This window comes from Rhynchophorus ferrugineus, unplaced genomic scaffold, assembly GCF_030347505.1.
Source record: "Rhynchophorus ferrugineus isolate W39M unplaced genomic scaffold, kcgeb_rfMv2 rfM9, whole genome shotgun sequence".
In the NCBI taxonomy this organism is placed as follows: Eukaryota; Metazoa; Arthropoda; class Insecta; order Coleoptera; family Curculionidae; genus Rhynchophorus; species Rhynchophorus ferrugineus.
In genome coordinates this window covers 32,914,932-32,937,683 of record NW_027472588.1, presented here as the reverse complement: position 1 = coordinate 32,937,683, position 22,752 = coordinate 32,914,932, and the positions used below count along the sequence as shown (strand labels likewise).

At 34.5% G+C, this 22,752-nt stretch overlaps 2 protein-coding genes across 3 annotated transcripts in view; one reads left to right on the top strand and one right to left on the bottom strand.

The window, feature by feature from the left end:
- Positions 1-22,752, bottom strand: part of mib1 (E3 ubiquitin-protein ligase mind bomb 1) — a 786,657-nt gene that overhangs the window by 308,289 nt on the left and 455,616 nt on the right. Inside the window, exon 10 of one of the 2 annotated variants that reach the window (XM_076414567.1) lies at positions 9,761-9,836. The exons of the other annotated variant lie outside the window; for it this stretch is intronic. Coding sequence (XP_076270682.1) covers positions 9,761-9,836 — 76 coding nt within the window. The remainder of the gene's footprint in view (positions 1-9,760; positions 9,837-22,752) is intronic. 2 annotated transcript variants of the gene reach the window in all.
- Positions 4,742-22,752, top strand: part of LOC143202786 (uncharacterized) — a 185,587-nt gene continuing 167,576 nt past the window's right edge. The window contains exon 1 of the mRNA XM_076414588.1: positions 4,742-7,348. Coding sequence (XP_076270703.1) covers positions 6,361-6,747 — 387 coding nt within the window. The 5' untranslated portion in view covers positions 4,742-6,360 and the 3' untranslated portion in view covers positions 6,748-7,348. The remainder of the gene's footprint in view (positions 7,349-22,752) is intronic.

Genomic DNA, 22,752 nt, shown 5'->3' with positions numbered 1-22,752 from the left:
TTCAGATACCGACTGTCAATCAAGAAATTAAAAGAATTGCAAAGAGACATGAGGAGAGACTTCACTCTCATGTTAATTTCGAAGTATTACAACTCTTGGACAACACCAAAACCGGACGCAGACTCAAAAGGACCAAACCATTTGAACTTGTGTAGTGTGTTGTAGTGTAGTGCAGTGAGGTGCATTAGAAAAAACTCAAAGTGTTAAAACAATTATTATTATGTTAGAGACTATGTAGGACTGATGAGTCCTATTAGATATATACCTAGATTTAAGCTATTATAAGGACAAATTGTAGGTTAGTCGGCAACGACTAGTAACAATGTATATAATTATAAAAAAAAAAAAAAAAAAAAAATTATTAATTTGGCAGTGTAGTTCGAGCAAGATAGTTAAAATAACATAACTAACTATATATTTCAGCTCTTTTAATTTGAGGTTTATTCAGATTTTACTGTTTCTACTAAATTATTTCCTGCTTTAAATATCACATTAATGTCCTTTTTATACACTTTTTTTATATACCATAAAACAATGCTCCAGTGTAAGGAACTGTTTTAATTTTTTTGATTTATCGTTAACTTGAGAATATATCAGCTTTATTGTCGGTTTTTATTGGTTTTCGCCCTGTTATTTGTAGTAATAAATTTCACTTTCTTTTATAATTAGTTAGTAATGCGAATATTAAAGTTGGTTTTATACTTTTATAATTGCTTTGGAATATAGTATATAGTTAATTATTGTGTTATAGTTAAATGGAATTAATGACGAAATAACGAGAGTTAATCTGGAGTAAGATAAAATTACACAAATCACATTTATATTTATAAGTCTATTGGTTCCAAATATAAGTACCAAGGGTGCTGACGTTTCTTAGTAAACCCTTTGTTATTGGTCATAGTTCCATTCACGGCTTTTTTACAACTTAATAGCCATGCATTATCTTATTGATAGTTGCCCTATAATACACAAGAATGTCTCAATCTTGCGGTAGGATACATTACGGTATAAAGTATTAAGTTCATCGATGCACTATTGGCTTGATAAAAGTTATGAAAAGTAATTAAACGAATTTTTCCATATGAATTTTTGAAGTTACTGTAAATAACATGTACTGCTTTTAAATTATAAAATGTTTTGACGAAGACTAAGCCCACCAATGCCAAGTTTCTAATGAAAACGCCAGATAGTGTGTGCCAACAACAGGTCAATGGAAAAGACTCCGGCCTAACACATAGATGGCGCTACTAGAAATACTAGAATGAAATCCATATGTTTTTTAATTAGCCCTAACCCTTAAAAGATGCGTGTATAAATTTGACAGCTGTCGGATCATTACTTTGTAAATTATAGCATTTTGAGTTAAATAACTTTTGTTATTGTGAAAAAAATGGATAAAAATAAATTTCGCGTGTTGATAAATATAGCTTTTTGAAGGAAAATAATACAGTTGAAGCAAAAACTTGGCTTGATGCCGAGTTTCCGGACACTTCCCCACGAAAATCAACCATAAGGATTTGTAAGTTTAGACGTGATAAAATGAGCGCAAAAGACGGTGAACGCAGTGGACGCCCAAAAGAGATTGCTACCGATGAAAACATTAAAAAAATCCACAAAATGATTTTGAATGACCGTAAATTGAAACTGAATGAAATAGCAGACACTATAAATATATTAACTGAACCTGTACATCACATCATCCACGAATATTGGGCTATCGCACTTTTGACTAAAAACAACGAAGAGTTGATGATTCGGCGCAGTGTTTAAAGATGATCAAGCATAATAAACCCGAGATTTTGCGTCGATATGTGACAACGAATGAAATATGGCTCCATCATTTCAGTCTGAAGTCCAATCGACAGTCATCCGACTGAATTGCATACGATAAATCCGCTCCAAAGCATGGGAAAACGCAAAAGTCGGGTAGCAAGGTCATGGCGTCTGTGTTTTGGGACGCAACGAAAATTATTCATGGTACTACCTTCAAAAAGGAAGGACCATCAACAGCGACTATTACACAGCGTTATTAGGCCGTTTGAAGGACAAAATCGCCGAAAAACGACCGCATTTGAAGAAAAAGAAAGCTCCTGCTTCACCAAGACAATGCACCGAGTCACAAGTCAGTAAAAATTATGGTAAAAATCCATGAAGTGGCTTTCAAATTGCTTCCTTATCCACCATATTCTCCGGATCTGCCCCCCAGCGACTATTTCCTGTTCTCGGATCTCAAAAGAATGCTCGCTGGGAAGAAATTTTCGTCGAATGAAGAGATGATCTACGAAACTCAGGCCTATTTTGAAGGAAAATGGACCGGTAATTGGATCGCTGTCAAACTAACACCCTTCTTTCCAAACAGTATGTTCTATGTTATCAGAAAGTTGGGAAAAAGATACAGAAAGTTAAGAAAGATGTTTTGATTAATATACATTGTATCAATTTTTTATTCTATAAATGCCTCTCTATAGTAAAACATTATCAAAATACATGCAAGCATCTAATATAAATACAACTTGCGTAGTATCTAACAAAAATTTAAAGAATTTTAATATTTCATTTAATAAATAAGCATTTAAACAATAAGTTTAGTTTTCTACCAAACATTATTTATCTGGAGTAAATGTAATGTAGCCACCCGATCTTACCCAGCCTGGTATGACTGGCATGACCTTCTATAGCTATCTATATTCCTTATCTGTAGACAATTATACACTTAAATTTAACATTTACACTAGTTATAATGAACAAAAATATGAAACAGAGTTGAAGATGCTGAAGTTATGTTCGTAATCACCTCACACAAAGTGTTCTTTTGTTGATGTCCATTCATTCATATTTTACTTAACAACGAAAAAGGAAACAAGCGCCCAGGCATCGACTAAAATCGGAACTACGACACGGCCAACAACATAGCCCGGGAGTTGTTCGTCCGCATTCGGGATAATTTAATACGACTCCAGACGCACCCGCACCACCGTTCGTTCGCAGAAACAGAGGAAATGTCTCATTTCTCAAATACTATTTGAAATTCTGTCTCCGAGATGGAGACCGAAACTTTATATCTAGTTTTGCCGGGCTTGTCTCGTCGGATTGGAAATGTGATTCATGATAGCGCGATATAAATGATGCTCCTCCGATGTTAGTTATTACGCGAAGAACGATACAAGTTCTTCACCGTCTTAATATAAGGAATTTTAATGGCGCATTCGCCATTGCTTGGGGCATTCGCTTGGTGGCATGTACTTATAATTGTAATTTTCTTCCAGTTAACCAATACATTGTTCTATATTTTAATTTTTTTTTACATGTTCCTTCCAGCGAGGTTTTGCATCAAGATACATTCTGAGATACTTAGCGTTGTTGTTATATAGAATGGTAGTACTCTTTATTGTTATTGGCGCGTCCAATTATTTATATTGTCTCTTGGCTGTTATAATTTTCATGTAGTTTCTTCGCTATTGTCTCCGACAGAAAGAACCGCCATAGTGATATTTCTTTTGTGGTATATCTCCTGTGTATACCACCTACATGTGTATATTACCAACTCAGGTAAAGAATTCACCTCAATACACAGCTTAATAATCCCTAATTGGACGATATTGATGACATACGCATATCTAACTCATATATAAAATATAGTTTTAAAAAATAAGTATATTTTTCAAATATCTCTGCCTAAAACGCATGAATGCACAGACCATTGATGGAAAAAAACCATTAATACGCCGTCCAGTCCTATAAATAAAACGGCCCCATGTTCCCTACCAATCCCATTACAATGCGAAGCCATTTCAGTAATTTGAATCAGTGACTGCTTGTTCCCCATATCAGTTTGAACTATTTACAGCGTTTAGCCTAGACCCAACCTATCAGTCACGCCTTCCCATCCAGTAGGCGTCGTGTCCTTATTTACCCCCCATTTACAACCGCACAGCCACGAGCCATTTAAATGAAAACAGTCACGCATTTTAATTAATACCAACGATGGGATGGATACGCCACAGGGGTGGCCGTAAAATTTACCAGAACTATCAGGACGTTTAGACGAGATCGACATAAAATATTACGTGCTGTACTAATTGCTTTTCATTGGAATGCATTCGTTAACGTAGTGATGAAAATATTTTTATTCAATTCAAAATTAAAGAAGTATCTTGGAAAGACTCTTGAAGCGAAACTTTGCTGGAAGGAACGTATTAAAAAGAAAAGGGTAAGAATTACAAAAAAATCATCATCAGTATTAGCATATAATAAATTACTTAATTACACAAGCAAGTAATAAAATAAATTATATTGTCCTACGGCATTCAATTATGGAGATGTTCCGCGAAAACTAAAATAAATACACTACCAGTTTTCCACAACAAAGTTCTGAGAAGTATTGTAGATGCACCGAGATACCACAGGACTGGTTACTTACAACCAGACCTTCAGATACCGACTGTAACTAAGAAAATCAAGGTAATCGCACAGAGACATAAAGAGAGACTCCATTCTTATGTTAACAGAGAAGTATTACAACTCTTGAATACGACTAGAACCGAACACAGATTCAAAATAATCAAGCCATTTTATTTTGGGTGGTGTAGTGTAGTAGGAGCATTTAATACAGAAAAACGATGTTAATAAATAAACATTACATACATATATCTAGATGTAAGCTATCGTAAAGACAAATTGTATGTTAAGTTAGTCCGCAACGACTAGTAACAATGAAATAAATATTTTTTTATCTTTGATTGCAAGTACTCAAGGAAGGGAGGAGTTTGTCAATAGTTCAGCCTTCTCCAGATCTAAAGTTACTCAATATTGTCTTTCTTTTTTAGTGGAGAAATAAATGCTTTTCATATCCCTCGTCGGGGTGCGATGTGTCAAGATTGAGAAGTATGATTCTTCATTGGTTTTTCTCTAAAGGATTTTGTGTGTGTTCTGGATCAAAGGAAATGTGGGTCCCTTCATTTCTCCGGTGATTATCCATACAGTATCCGGCTTTAACTCAACGTATAATAATCAAATATTTTTTCTTATTATATTTTGACCCCGCTAATAAAAACAGATACTGTAAACAGCTAAAAATATAAAAAATTAGACAATAGACAAACAACTACTGAACACTGGTAGGAAAAATCAATTTGCACTACACATAATTAATGATAATGCTTAAGGTAAATTAATGATAATGAACTAGGTTACAATTTATCTTATATGTACACCAACTGGGGTAACACCTCTCCAACCAACAGATAAATTAATGAAATTGTAGCACCAAATGTGCTAAATTTAGTATATTACATTCAGAACATTCCTAGCAAGGATATTAGATTAATAAATTGTTAATTACAATGATGTTGGGGATAAAAAGCAAATAATTGTAATATATATTATGTGCCTAACTTTAGTTAGAATTTAGAGATAAAACATAATATACAATGTTTGAATAAAATTTTTGCAATATATTAATATTAAACTAGCATTCAATTTGTATTTTAACTTACTAAAATAATTTTCTCAAATTGGTGAAACAATAAATTCAGATTCTCATTGGTATCAATTTGGATCAACTGGGTGTCATAAATTTGTGAAAAGCGACCTATTTTCTCTCACACAAATAATATTTAAAAAACGCAAAAATTAATTACAAATTATTTGCAACATCCACTTCATTTAGTAGACTTAACTATCTCAGACTTTTAGTTGTTCACCCATTTACAAAGTTTATGGTATGCCTCGAAAATAATGTGTATTAAACAAAGAGTTTCTAATATTAGCTAACTATAAAATTCTAAGGTATGTTGGGTGTATAATGCCGGTGGTATAGTATTCTCAATTTTTGTTTTTATATTTTATAAAATTATATTATACTATTATATTTTAGGTTAATTTAACAAATTTTTTTGTTATAATTTCTATAAAAAGTTAATATTGACTGTTTTATTTAATAATTTTCTATAATAATATATATATAGTCAATTCAAAACAGCAGTGACACGAGTATCAATATGTGTCTGTCTAAATTTGTAAATTCGTTTTACAGTCAGACAATATCATCCTTGTCATTTTATTTTATTTAAAAAGAGATAGAATGCTGGTAGAGAAGTTCGAACATGTAAATGAATGAGCCTGTAAAAGTTCTCCGTTTGCCAAACATCTGAAAATTCAACAATTGAAACCGGCAGACGTTGTTTTAATATTATATTTACCGGTTATAAACCGGCTGCACTGTATATTAGAATAGACACGGTCTAAGTGAACAAAAACAAAAAATAAATTAGTGAATACAGTCGAACTTATAAAAAGAATAAGATGATTTTCTTAGTCAGACCGGATATTTATTGAATGATATTTTAGATGAATTAATGAATGAGGATATTTGAATATATTGGCTTATACTATTGTGTCATCAAAAAACGATTTTCTCCGATCGGTCAGTCAAGAAGCTTTATCGGACCGGAGGACGGTTTTTTGTCAGCCATTGAAAGGATGGCGAAGATTTATGACCCCGGTGGTTTTTGTTCGAAGCTGCACATCGAGAGAAAAAAAGCCCAAATAATTTTCCGAAACGGCGCTTGCCTGTCTACTTTATCCGTCGCCGGGTCCAATATATCAAAAGGCGGCAAAAATGGCGGCACGAGCGGGACGCTGGGGACCACCTTCTTCTTTCACCCCCATGCCCCGTCGGTGCAGTTTATGAAACGGCATCCTGCTACCCGGATGATTGACAACGCAGCAATTGCCTTGTTGGCGTGACCGAAATACTTAACGTACGTACCGCTCGGGGCTTTTTCTAACGCGAGGTCAGCGATACGAGCTCAGACTTCCGACATTTAATCCAGTATTTCAACTACGTTATCAATGCTGCGGACATTTCCTGAATCCGAAATCAAGAAAGACAAACTGTCCGGGCACTTAAATATATCTTGGTGCAATTTAATAAAATCCGTTTATTCGAAATACCAAAATGTCCCAATCCTAATTCTTTCCAATTGAGTTGAAATGTAGATGGCATAAATTCAATTTTAACTTTATTATGATATCCAAAAACGTAACGCAATTACTCACAAAATAAACAACTAATAGAAATCTAAGAGAATATAACAAACTTGAATCCATTTCTAAAAATATTCAATTTAAAAACTTGTCAATTGATATTTAACCAAGTACAATATTATTCTCACTAATAATATACTGAAATATATAATATCGCGAACACATAAACACACACATAACAGGTCAATTGCAAAGTCCCCTGCCTGACACGTAGATGGCGCTACTAGAATTAAATCCATATCTTTTTTGGTTAGCCCTAACTCTCACAAGATGCGTGTATAAATTTGACAGCTATCGGATCGTTAGTTTGGGAATTATAGCATTTTCAGCGAAGGTTATTGTGAAAAAATTCTGCCACCGGAAAATCAACCATCAAGGATTGGTATGCTAAGTTTAGACGTCGAAAACCGAAAACGGAGAACGCAGCGGAGGCCCAAAAGAGATTCCTACCGACAGAAACATTTAAAAAATCCACAAAATGATTTTGAATGACCATAAATTGAAACTGAATGAAATAACATACACTCTAAAGATACCATTCACGAATATTTGGGTATGAGAAGGCTTTGTTCAATGTGAGGGCCGCGCGAGGTCACTTTTGACCAAAAACAACGACGAATTGATTCGGAGTAGTGTTTGAAGATGATCGAGCGTAATAAACCCGAGTTTTTGCGTCGATATGTGACAATGGAAGAAAGATGACTCCATAATTTCATTTCGAAGTCCAATCGACAGTCATCCGAGCGGAATGCACATGATGAACACGCTCCAAAGCGTGGGAAAACGCAATAGTCAGTTGTAAGGTTATGGCGCCTATATTTTGGGATGCGCATGGAATAATTTTCATTGACTATCTTGAAAAAGGAAGGACCATCAACAACGACTATTACATAGCGTCATTAAACTCTTTGAAGGACGAGATCGCAGAAAAACGGCCGCATTTCAAAAAAAATATTATTCCAGAACATCAGTTTGGCTTTCGCAATAAGCATGGGACTATAGAACACGTGTATAGACTTGTAAACAAAATAAACACTGATCTAAATGCCAAAAGATATTGTTCGGCTGCTTTTCTAGACATATCTCAGGCTTTTGACAAAGTATGGCATACGGGCTTGCAGGTTAAACTAAAGAAACTTCCCCTCATCCGGACTATCAGATACTAAAATCGTATCTCACTGATTTTGAAATTTTATTGTAAATGACGGCGATGAACATACCGAATTAAATCCCATATATTCAGGAGTTCCGCAAGGTAGTGTACTGGGTCCAGTACTGTATCTTCTGTATACGGCCGATCTGCCCACCACAAAAATAACTACTGTGGCAACATACGCAGAGGACACAGCAGTCTTAGCATCCCATGAAGAGTATGTGTTAATTGTTAATACTAATAAGTTTTTCTAAAAGTGAATCCGTAACATATGAAATTGGTTTCCTATTGTCTGAACATTTTTCATTTCGTTGATACGATAATGGCAATGAGAAAAGTTCTCTCGGTCTGATAAAGACTATGATTTTGAGTTAAAAAATAATTTTGTTTATCTACGTAATGAGTTCAACACTCTCGACCAACTTCAACTTCAACTGGGGTCACTAGATATTATTTACTATTATCATTACCATTATATTTTATATTATTTACTGGAACCTAATGTTCACTGGATACGAAGTGGTACCCAGAAACAATTTTCTTCAAATTCATAAATAATTATTGTGAATGCCAAATCAGGAGAAATTGGGGATGGCCGATAGATCCTTTAGCACAGGCGCGTAGTCTGGATGAATATTGAGGTTTTTTCTTCAAATACTTGAAGGTTGATGTTGCGATTAGGATTAAAAATTATTGCATGGGATATCTTGAGCTTTCAAACTTTTCCTAAGCTTTTTGCAAATGAAATCAACTATTTCCAGATATGTAGATGCGATATTATTTGATTGAAAATGTCATTCTTAACGTTTTCGCGATTTAATTGCTTGCCAGATCAAAAAGAAGATCTATCTGTGGCGTATTGTGATTGGGGATCATTGGGGAGGACTACGACAATCCCAAGCCTAAAAAGTCGTGGATTACTACAGGAGGGCCATTTACATCTATTCCGAAGGGAAATATTCATTCAAGGTTGACTAGAAGTTGACGAATTGGTAGTTGATGAATCCACTATGACAAGCACAAGCGTAAGAAGTCATGGGTTAGTCCAAGAGAGACATCCAATATGGTGGGATCAGCAAAGTGTAGTGTGTTACGAGCTGTTAATTTGCACACATTCAACGACGTTAGATCAACAAATTGAACGACATTTTATTGCAAGAAAGACAAGCTATAGCGAGTAACAGACGCAAAGTCGTCCTCTTACACGACAATGCTCGGTCATAGGTTACAAAAATTGAGAAAGACACAATGCTGTAGCTACAAAGGGAAGTTCTCACCAGACATGCTCCTTCTGGTTGCCACTTGTTCAGATTGATGGAGCATGACTTAGCTAGCATACGGTGTCGTAACTCTGAAGAAGTGTTCAAACAAACAGAAAAACAAACAAACAAACAGAGAAAGAAAAAGTTAAAGAAATTTTGACTAATATATATTTTATTGTGTTTTCCCAATGAATGAATCCCATTTAACTTGAAGAAAATATAAGAATACATGCAAGCAGCGCTCAGAAATCTTAATAAATATAGAATCTTACTTATGTTCTGAACATTAGTTCAATACCTGTCTCAATACCGTCCATAAAACACGTAATTTCTCCCATCGTCTATCCTTTCCCGACCTTAAGTGTGTGCCATACCTGAAACAAAACAAAATAATGATGCATAATGAATCGTCAGATGAAAGCATACGACCTGGCATTGACCCAGGTAGTCATTGGAAACGCGAAGGGCCCTCAAACGTTCGCAATTACATCAGGAACGGTTAGCGCGGGGGAAAAAACCGAGCGAGGACTCGGGGAACAATTAAATTTTGAAACACCTCTGAGCACCTACTCAAAATAAACAGTCGGTGTGGTTTTTGCTAAAATAATGATAAAAGACGTCGGCGTCAGGCCCTCGTTAGCGCGTAAATATCGCCAATGACCCTCATTAACTTGCAAATGCGAGTTAATACGGCGAGCGAGAGAGAGTGACAGAGAGAGAACGCGATGAGGGGCCGAGGCTGCGGAGGGGAAAGGAGAGGAGGTAGGTTCGTGCGGGATCGTTCTCTGAATATTCAAGACGGGAAAACAGTCCGCCGAGACTCTTGACTTCGCCGAGAGGCTACCGCGGAGGCTGTGTCGATTAATTACATTATTTTGTTGCGGCGTAGCCCACCAAGAATCTGATTAAGTTTACATTTTTAAGTGGCCAAAGAAAACGAAGGTCACTTAATAAGTTTTCAACCAAAAAAAAAAAAATTCAAAAGAGCGTCTAGTTTACTTTTAGGTCGACATTATCGAGTTTTTTAATACAGCAAATGTTTAAACGTAGAAAAGTAACTTAAAGCATTTATGTTTGTTTCTGTAAATAAAGCAGTAGTTCAAAATCCGATGAGGAAAATAATTTGAGCTAGGCTAGTGACCCAGCTAGGTAAGACCGGATGTCTTCTGGGATGATCATTAAGTTGGTTACTCGCCAGTGGGTAGGTTTAATCGCGAAGACTGTGGTCAGATTAAACCGTTATTAGTCAAGAGGACTGCATTGCATGACTGATTGACAGGTAGCTTGGCTTTGGCCGGCCATTAATATCTTTGTTTCTACAGCTTCTGTTGAAGTTTTGAGACACCCCTGTTCTATCGAACTTTATTTTTCTGTTTTTCTATTGTTTCTGTACGCTCTTAAATGAGATATTCACTATTATTTTTACCTCCTGGAAGTATATCATTTATGGACGCAGGGTTCCTAACCTGTGAAATAGATTAATCTATTCTTTACACTTCATTGCTAATGTAACATCACGTTAGACAAAAACCAGAGCAGATCAGACTCAATATTAAAGGACTGTACAGTACGCTTATACTCCCATCTTAACCAAAAACCGAAAGGTTGGTCTATCAGTCAATTATAAAGCCTATTACTACACCAAAACATCAAACTGCTGCCAAAGTTGCAGTTTTTTTGATTAATTACCAATGCTTATCGTTACCTAACCAACAAATAGCTGCACGATTATCTTGAAATCAAATGGATTTACAAAGATTTCGTACTAAATAAAGTTACTAAATCATAGAAACTTGGAAGCAATACAGCAATTGGACAACTCGCAAGAAATCAGAATACTGAAGTGAACCAAAACACATGAACTTGAATATAATGTATCAGTGTTAACTCTTAATTTTAGCTTTAGTTTAATTTTATTTCAATTTGGGAAATACTGATTACCCCGCACTCATCTTGTTTGTGTATTAATACAAGTACAACTGAAATAGTAAAATATTAATTTTACATATTAATATTGTACAGACCATATCCGATGTAATATCTACTTTGTCTGGTCTCTTCGAGAATCTCGTCACCTAGTGACGGATAAGTGCATTTTATACTTACTCAGCATTATTCAGAAACATAGTTTGCTTATTATCTGCGATATAGGCGACCTAGGACATGGGATTATCACTTTCCCTTCAGAAGAAGTCTCACAAAAAGAGGAATAAGCGTAAATGAATAATAAATTTCTTTTGGTTTTATTGTTGATAACTAATTTTGAATATTTCATTATGTATCAACATTCAAATTAATAAGCAAACAAAAAAATTACATAGAAAACTAACCAGGCGAAAAAACTAATTAATACATTAACAAAGACTGCATGTTATATCACCCGTTGGTTATGGCTACTATTTTCTTAAAAACTATAAGTTTAAAGCTTCTGTGCCACTCGTACCAATTACTTAATATTTATCTTTTCTATTGTTATATGGCTGATCTATTCTTCAGCTACAGGCTAACTCTATGTATTTATTATATCATGTGTATGTACGATATTAAAGTTTTGGAACTGAAAAATATTAGATAGAGGCAATTAAATCAATTCAAAAGCCGAATTGAGTTTCATTTGTTTTTAAATAATAAAACGATGTCTACTAATATACTTATACTTAATAGGTCAATTGAAAAGTCCCCGGTCTGACACACTGAACTACTGGAATTAAACTGAACTACTGCATGTGTTATTTAGTTAGCCCTAATCTTTAAAAGATACAGAGAGCTGTGGGATCATTAGTTTGTGAATTATAGCATTTTGAGTGAAGCAACTTTTGTTATTGTGAAAAAAATGGATAACAAGGAATTCCGCGTGTTGACAAGATATTGTTTTTTGAAGGGAAAAAATACAGTTGAATCAAAAACTTCAACCGTCAAGGATTGGTATGCTAAGTTTCCACGCGGTGAAATAAGCACCGAAAACTGTGAGCGCAGTGGACGCCCAAAAGACGTTGTTAACAAAAAAAAACATCAAAAAAATCCACAAAATAATTTTGAATGACCGTAAATTGAAACCGAATGAAATAGCAGACACTCAGATAAAGATAAAGATATCAACTGAATGTGTACATCATATCATTCACGGATATTTGGGTATGAGAAAGCTCTGTGTAAAGTGGGTGCCGCACGAGCTTACATTTGACCAAAAACAACGACGAGTTGGTGATTCGGAGCAATGTTTGAAGATGATAAAGCATAATAAACTCGAGTTTTGGCGTCGATATGTGACAATGGATGAAACATGGCTTCCTTATTTCACACTAAAGTCCAATAGAGAGTCATCCGAGTGGACTGCACACGATGAACCCGCTCCAAAAGCGTGGAAAAACGCAACAGTCGGCTGGCAAGGTTATGGCGTCTGTATTTTGGGGTACGCACGGAATAATTTTCAATGATTACCTTGAAAAAGGAAGGACCATCAACAACGACTATTACATAGCGTTATTGGACCGTTTGAAGGACGAAATCGCCGAAAGACGGTCGCATTTGAAGTAAAAGAAAGTGCTGCTTCATCAAGACAATGGACCGTGTCAAACGTCCATGAATTGGGCTTCGAATTGCTTCCTCATCCACCGTATTCTCAAGATCTGGCCCCCAGAGACTATTTCCTGTTCTCAGATCTTAAAAGAATGCTCGCTGGGAAGAAATTTTCGGCGAAATTTGAGGCCTATGTTGAAGCAAAGGACAAATCGTACTACAAAAATGATATTGAAAAGTTGGTGGGTCACTATAATCAGTGTGTCACCCTGAAGGAAATTATATTGAATAAAAAAACTAATTTTGCCAAACAAATGTGTCTTACTATGGTAGACAGCGGACTTTTCAATTGACCTGTTAAAGATGACATTTTCAATCATTTCAATCTTGTTCAATAACAACTTGGCTCTATAAATTCGTTATACATTTCCCCAGATTATAATGAAAATAACTAATATAATGAATATATTTCAACATCATTTAATATAAAAATGTACTCATTAAATGTCCAGTTTCTCTTTATCTGACGCCCCCCCTGTAAATTGTTTTCCAATCCAACGCCAACCCTTTTAAACTAATTTCGAATATTAAAATCTGTGCTGCTCCAAATATTTGTCCGTCTCTTCCTTCTTTCGCAACGAAACCAGGTTAAAATCCATACTCGAACTCCGGCTTGAATTCTTCCCATCTTCCCTACTTGTTCGGTTCATTCCGATTTAATCAGCTCAATTAATATCCGCACAAAGCAGCCACCCTCAGATCCGTAATTGGTTAATGTAGAGGAAGTGAACGTTCTGATGGTGTTTCGTTAACGAAAGAGTCAGCAGCGTGCGGCCGATGTTTATTCGGTACATTGCAGGTGAAAAAGGACAAACATGTCTTAACTGGATGGCATGAACACTTACAGGCTATCGTGACTAAATTAGGGCTGGAATTGAAAACATCCAATCCAGGAATTTTAACCTGAAGGTCCCCAAGGAATGGTAAAGTCTATTATCTACACTGTTTTAAAATTCTCTATAATTTTTTTATTGTTCTACTGGTATTTCACAATCTGGCCAATGAACAAAAATTATTTGATGGGATTTATACTACAAAATGACATATAGAATTTATTTATTACCCTCCTGCACAAATTTATAAACTAGTACTTAATTTGATCCTATCCTATATAACTCTAAAATACTTTCTATGTGTCTATTAATGAGATTGAATGGTAGTAAACGTTTTAGTTCACTTCATTGACATCGCTCGCATGTAATTGTTTTGCATCATACTCGTTATGGTTTTCCAACCTGCAATTTATTTCCACCAATTCATGCACTTATCAAAACAAAAGTTCCCTAATTATTTTGTACTTATTATTCTCTCTATTTATTATTTTTCTTGTATTTGTCTCTGCTCACTTGATATATCCCCATTAATATATTAATTCATGATAATTAATTTTACTCATGCACTTATCAAAACAAAAGTTCCTTAATTATTTTGTAGTTATTATTCTCTCTATTTATTATTTTTCTTGTATTTGTCTCTGCTCACTTGATATATCCCCATTAATATATTAATTCATGATAAATAATTTTACTCATGAACTTCTCAAAACAAAATTTCCCTTACTATTCTGTACTTATTATTCTCTCTAATTATTATTTTCCCTGTATTTATTATTTTCCCTGTATTTTTTATTCGAGTTTTGTTATCTCGATGTCAGAAGGTATATACTTGGGTTTTCTAAACATCATTTAATTGCTTTAACAGCAAAGACATGGTTAAAGCTGTTATCAGCCCAGTATTAGCAACTAGATTTAGTGCACACGAATATGATTCCTAATTATCATTAATTTTGTATAGTTGAAGAGTAGTTCCGTGAATAGCAAACTCTCGTAGCCATATGCACGAGGACCGAGGAACAAGCGATGCGCGTTATCTGAAATTTAATTAAACGCTTTAGCTAAAATAAACAAGCGTAATGGATGGTAATGGCGTTCATCTAACAAATAAAATGTCCGCGTAAGAACGTTATAATGTCTTCGTATGGTGTTGCGCAGCCATACCAAGAATGTTTTTATTGAGATTAAAGTCATTAGTTAAGGGGCTGTTAAACAGTCAGATAATTAAACAAAAGTTTATACAAACGTACAATAATATAAACTAACCAAAATGCAATAATGTATTTGATATTATTTTTTCTTTATAGTGGTTGATTTGCATAACATATTGTTATTACTTTTCCACATTTTTCACAAGCAACATACCGTGTCGAAACATATCCAGAAAGCAATCCAGAAAGGTTCGGGAATAGCAAACCTGCTATCTTCCCTGATCTGCCCTTCTAGCAGACTACCCATCTCCATCAAATGGTTATTTTACAAGATTTTAATTCGTTCCTATATCTACTTGTTTGTTACGCCCAACCAGGTGAAATTTCCTCAAGCTTTCTAAAATAGGCTCTTCAGGAGAATATTGAACGCTCCATGGTTTGTCAGAAATAATCAAATTCACAAGGATACTGACACTCCAGAAATCAAGCACACCATATCTCAATCCTTCCACAAACAACAACTCAGCTCGAGTTCTTCTGAAAACGCGCTTGCTCGCGAGTTGGTTGACATGTTGGGAGCTTAGCACCGCGTTATCGCTACCCCCTATCAGGCAGAAACGACCTCATCCGTGGCTGCAGTCATAACTTTTGCCCCCATACGACAGCATCCAGTCATGTGCTAACTTAAGTTCGCAAATCAATAGTTCTGTCTTATCGTTATCTGTTATTTCGCCCGGTCTTCGTTCCCAATAACGGCTGCCCTATTAGCTGAAGCCATATCCCTAAATTTAATGCAGTAGCAATAGCGACCTATAGTAGCGCAGTGTATTGGTAAGCCCAGAGACAGTCCCATATAACCCGGTTCAACTTGTCACTTCAGGGCAAGTCTCTGTGATCAGGTATGCGTCATGTATTCCATTGCCTGGTTTTGGCCAGAACAAAAAAAGCCGTATCGAAAGAACAGTGATGGTTTGAAAGCGGTTTGGTCATCGGTGTATTTATCTTCAGTATATCGCAAAATGTGCAGTAAAAGTATATAGTACCCTGATGCGTCCGAGCATGTAACCGAACCAACTTCGTATGGTTGTCAAATCTCCGTAAAATTTGTGAACAGTCGGTAATCGGTTACTTCAAACAGGAACGAGATAATGGAGGTTCCTTCTTTAAGTAACGTGCGTTAGGAATATAAGTACTGATACTAATATCTATTATCTAATATCTATTAATTTGCTGTGGTTTTTATTAGAAATATTTATCAAAATATATCTCAAAAAGTGAAGAACATTATAATGTTAGATTAAGCAAAGATGAAATTGTCCACATGCGAGGCGTGTGACAAATCAAAACCACCTTGACATTGACTCTATTCGGAATCAATGAATATTCATGAAATGTATGAAAAAATTGAGTAGTATTTTTTGATATTGTGTTCTCTGGAAAATCATAATTTTATGTAATTATGTCGGAGGAAACTGTTACTTTGGGAAGTATTCCCAGAAAACTTAGGAATATGCAGCTCTTTTTCTATCTATGCTCTCAGACATAGGTCTAAAGATAACCCACTCTTATAACCCATAAAGAGGGCTTATAAGAGGCTTTTAAAATAATCCAATTTAAATTTAAAATATGAATTTAAAAGCATATAATCAAATCCCTTATAAAATTGCGTATAATTAATAATAACATAATGTAAAGACAACAAAAGTTAGTTAATGGGCAAAGGCAAGAATAACATTTTATTAGGTTGTGTTACAAATATTTTTTTATAATTAATTATATATATATTACTGTTCATGGTGGAAGCAGGCATGGCTGTATTCCTGGAGCTGAGTTAGTGTTTAGTTTAGCATTTCCCATTTTAAAGTGTCCAAATATGTTTTCATCGATATTATAGCATATGCTCGAGCATTATCATGATGAAGAATAACACTGTTGTAGGAAGCTCGTACTCTGGTCGTTTTCCGCGCAGAACTTGACTCAAATGCATCAGCTGTGATCGATAGCGATCTCCATTGATACACCTTTCAGCACCAATACAATATGATTTGAAAATTAAACTTTTCCAATTTTGCCATTGAAGCAGCAGTTTACACATGACCATTTTGGCTTCAATTCATACGGCACAAAACATTCATACTTTCAAATCATTCTCATGTTCTTCAATCGATTAGAAATTATTAGAAATAAGTTATATCTTATGTTATTTCCAATAATTATACATATTCTTCTTGCATTTTACACGAATCATCATTGAGTAATTTCTTCAAATCCTAGCCTTTATTTTTTTGACTGTCCAGAGCGGTCTTTGTCTTCGGTGTTAAAATCACCACCTTTTCCACAAAATTAAAAAAGTATTTAGATATTGACATCGATGAAGCATTGTTGCCATAAACCTCACCCAACATTCGATGACCTTCAGCAGTCTTTTTCTTCAAATTGAACTAACAAAGTAAAAATTTCCACAAATTCGATTTGCTCGGTACAAATTCAGATATTTTCAACGCACTGAAAAAAAAATCACACTTCAACGACGGCACATACTGAAAAGTAAAACCTGTCAGTGAGGCTTCAACATGAAGTTAGTTACAAATGCACTCGATGGGATTTAAAACACCATAACACCATCTGTTGTAAAACCTTTAAAATTGCTTTATAGACATTCACTTTTTTAAATTAATCTCCTAGAACGTCAACAATCTGCCTGTAGGCAATAAGTACTATTATAGGGTTTCAGTTATATAATATAACTATCCTGACATGTAGAAGATCACTTCAGTAAGTGATCTACTGTACAACTTATAATCTAAATCTTATTTTAGATATTTTTCTAACTTATTTTAAAGTCTATCCTAACTCATTCTAAAAGCTCCTCTAGCTTATTCTAGAGGTTATTAAATCCCACTCTATGTGTCTATTAATAAGCTCGTATGATAGTTTCCGCTTGAGCCTACGCTCTTCACTGTCATTGGGCACATTTAACTGTTTGGCGAGTGTATTGGGATGCACTAATAGTATTTCATAGTACTTCGCACTCCGAATCATACTCGTTATGGGTTCTATGGGGATACCGCGCTGAATCAGTTTGTTGCGCACGTAATATGGGGCATCGACGATGACTCGCAACACTTTATTCTGGAACCTCTGGAGGATATCTATGTTAGATTTGCTAATAGTACCCCATAGTTCAATACCATAGGTCCAAATCATATAGGCATTAACAAAAGGCGAAATAACACATTAATATATGTAGAATATTATATATGTCGAAACAAATTCACATTTTAAACAAAAATATTCGAAAATTTAATACATTATTCATGTTACACGTAAAATAATCGAAGATAACTGCGGCGTTAGAGAGATACGTTAAAAGTTTTGACACAACTGATACGCTGACGCTATCTGAATTCGAGCGAAATCACGTACGTTCCCCTTTACCTCGTCGCCCAAAAACGAAATTATCCCAAACTCCCGGAAACTTTTCCCACCCAACGATACAAACTTCCGTCGTTTTTTTTTGTTTGTGGTCGTCTGTGAATTCTTCCTCGTTACCTCCCCGCCCCTCCGCCCCCACGCATTCCGCCGCTCATTGTCTCCGTCGCTCACCCACTAGAACTGGAAAAAGTCCGGAACGACGCAAGCATTTCAAACCTAGCCAATTAAGGAGTTCTTTGACATACATCTCTTTCGCAGCCGAAGTTTCTGGAAAGTTTCCGTTTGCGACTCGTGCTTGCTCTTTTTTTCCCTTTCGTTTCTGTTACTGGAACGGCGATGGCCGGAGCGCTACGATCTAAACAGTTCCGCAACTTCGGATTAACTAGATGAATAAATACGAGCGAGAGCGAAAGATGACTGTTAAACGAATTTGGCTAAAGCCGGGACTCTAACGCTATAAATACGTATCATACGTATCATACGTCCAAGAAAAGAAGTAGCCGTCGGTCAAGTAATGTAAAATTGGGATGATGACACATATAAAGGACATGAAAAATTAAAATAATGAGTGGATTTATAAAAATACACTTATTTTCGCTGGTGTATCTGCTCACTGCTCTTCACTCTTGATACCCCAACAACAAAAGAAGCAGCTTTTGAAATATTTATCGATGACACAGTCATTATGATAAAGTATAGGAAAAAGTATAAGTTGCTAAAAATATTCACAAATTCACTAGAGACTGGAAAATACAACTTAAGAGCTTAAAATATATCCATATCAATTGTGTGTTGTAGTAAAATGACAAAAACCCAATTATATTATTTAAAGGATGCCGAATTCTTCCAGCAGAATCAGCAGAACAACTAGGGCATCCATTTCGATGGTAGGCTAAATCGGATACATTTAGTTAGATAAAAAGCAGAGCATATCAGGCTCAATATCAAAGAACTATATTGGTTAGCCAGAAGATACACCCCACTTGATCTATGATCAAAAATGTATGGGTCAAAAAAGTTTTTCGATTACCAATGATTATCGCTTTGTAACCAACGAGGAACTATATAATGGACTCGAAACAAAATAGATCTACAATGTTATCCAAAATTTCGCCTTCAAACATGAAATAATCTTACTAAATCACAATATCGTGGCAGCAATACAGCTACTGGACAACGCGAATGATATCAGATTAAAGTGAACCGACCATAACACACGAACTTGTATAGTAGTCCAATTTAAATTTAATTTGGAAAATACATATTGAGGTTTTTATCCCGCACTCATCTAATTTATGTATTAATGCAAGAACAATAATAATAAATTAATTTTTAAATAAAAATTGTACTAATCTTATTTAATGTAACACGTAATAAAAATATCCATATATCGTTTTTTAAGCAAATATATTATATGCTAAATCTATCACATATTATATGGGCATACATCACAATTTAAGGCTTCATTATTAACACGCAATAAATGATTTTGAGGCTTTCGTGCCCAACTTCACTGTTTTCTAACTGTATCATGACGTCATATAATATCCCTGAAGATCTTTATAAGATCCCTGTATCACTACATAGTATAAAACAAAGTCGCCTTTTCTGTCCCTATATCCCTATGTGCGCTTAAATCTTTAAAACTACGCAACGGATTTTGATGCGGTTTTTTTCAATAGATAGAGTGATTCAAGAGGAAGGTTTATATGTATAATACATGCATAATATACTAAGACAACATTGCTAATTTTAGAGATTTAGACGTGATGTCGTAAATTAACCTATTTTTTTAGGCTTATTTAGCAATTAGCAAAAACGCTGCCTAATCCGACGAGTTAGATCAAATTAATGTACTACAGTATTGTACACCATAAAAAGGTCTACAAAAAAGTCCGCGATGGTATATGTTTATCTTTTAGGGATAACCCACATTAACCATTTTTATTGTTTACTTTTCACGTGAGAAAATGGCTTATTTACGAAGCTATTTTAAGCAATACGGCATGAATCCTTATCGAATTAAGTACCTTAAATACAGTGTGCAATTAATATAGATCAATATGGTTCCTTACAGCATGTAAATTAAACAAATATTTTCGGAGATATTACAAATTTAAAATTTGCGTTTAAAAATGTGTAATGTAATAAAAATTGTATGAATTTAGATATTCCAAAGATAGCAGGAAATTTTCATAGTAAGTATAGGGGAAGAGGAATTGTTGTAAAAAGTACCTTATTCTAAATCTTACTCTAACGATTATATTATTCAGATCGGATGGTAGTAAGCGCTTAAATAATTTTCTCTTGTTTTCATCCGTTTAATTGTTGCCATTTTTTGTAGTTTTGAAATATTATGCCTAATTGTGGACGATTTTTGGATTTCTCATTTAAAAGCATATTACTATAAATATATCAACAATTTTTTTAAAATTATTAATATATTTTTACTAGTCATTGCAGACTAGTTTCTTTCGAGTTGTTACTATAATGACTTAAAACTAGATACTTATTTAGGAAGACCTATTGGCGCTTACTTAATCTCTCATAAAATAAAGTTAGTAGCACTTTTCGGTGATTTTGCCATCTGGTGCACTACATAACTACACAAGTTCAGACCGTTTGGTTCTCTTAACTCTGCGTCCAAGTTCATTGTTATCTACTTGGGTATATACATGGGAATGGAGTGTTTCCTCATACCTCGTTACTAATCTTTTATTTTCCTTTATTGCAGTTGGATTCAGAAGAACATGGTGTAAGTAATTGCTCCTGTAATATCTGGCTTCATCCACCATGCTTCTGAGGACTTTATTTTGGAATATTTATATTATGTTGATATTACTTCCCCATACATTGAAAACATCCCCATAACTGAATTTCGTATGTGCCATATTTTTAATTCTCCAAATAACCAATACATTTTTTGTGTTATCTCAAATCAAGTTATTTTCTTTTCTTTTTGATATGCCCCGATATATTGACATAAGTCAATTATTATGATTGATTTAAGACACGTCATCTATGCCTATAATCCTTAATATTAATAATAAAACTAAACCGACTTTATAATGGGATATATCGAAAAGTTTAACGGAGAAAAACAGAAACGTCCGCAGAATCAGGTCCAGCGCGGAACTGGTTATCTTTCCGGGTCCAAAACAAACTTCCATCGAAGTTGTCTGTGTGTCCGATAAACTAAGAACGGATCAATAGCAGTTTTTATCTGATTTAATTTGTAGTTGCCGCTTGAATATCGCAACAAAAAGTCCAGAGAAAGTTAAGTTCGAACTCCGAAATTTCCCGCAAACAATCGGCCGGTTTCTAGACTAACGTCCAGATCTTTTATTTGTCTCGTAAGATTTTTGTTATACAATAATATAAACCACAATATATATATATATATATATATATATATATATATATATATATATATATATATATATATATATATATATATATATATATATATATATATATATATATATATATATATATATATATATATATATATATAGTCGTTTATATTATTGTATAACAAAAATATACGAGTACAGTACATCTAAAAACCACAATTATACAGCCACAATAGCTTATAGGTTAGAGTTATAAACTCTTAGCACTATTGCTTTTAAAAATTCTGCATACGTCTGACAACCGGGCGACTTTCAAAACCATTTTGTGGATTTTTTAAATGTTTTCGTCGGTAACAACCTCTTTTCCTTCGCGTCCACTGCGCTCAACGTCTTCGGTGCTCATTTTACCACGTCTACACTTAGTACACCAATCCTTGATGGTTGATTTTCATGAGACACTGTCTGGAAAGATTGAAGTTTTTGCGTCAACTGTATTTTTTCTCTTCAAAAGGCAATATTTTATCAACACGCGAAATTCCTTTTTATCCATTTTTCACAATAACAAAAGTTGCTTCACACAAAATGCTATAATTCACAAACTAATGATCCTACAGCTGTCAAATTTATACACGTATATTTTGACGGTTAGGGCTAACTAAAAAACATGAATTTAATTTTAGTAGAGCCATTTATGTGTCATGCCGGAGATTTTTCAATTGAACTATTACTGTAGGATATAACAAATACAACCAAATCAAAGTCCCTATTATTAACCTTATGAAAACAGTATATGCACATTTCGGACTCTTCATTATACCTCTCTAGGCAACAAAACAAACACTATATATAAAATAATAATTCATACAGTCACAATATTTCAACATTTTACCTCATTTAATAACAAAAAAACTAAATAAACAAATCCCAACTAAACGTAAT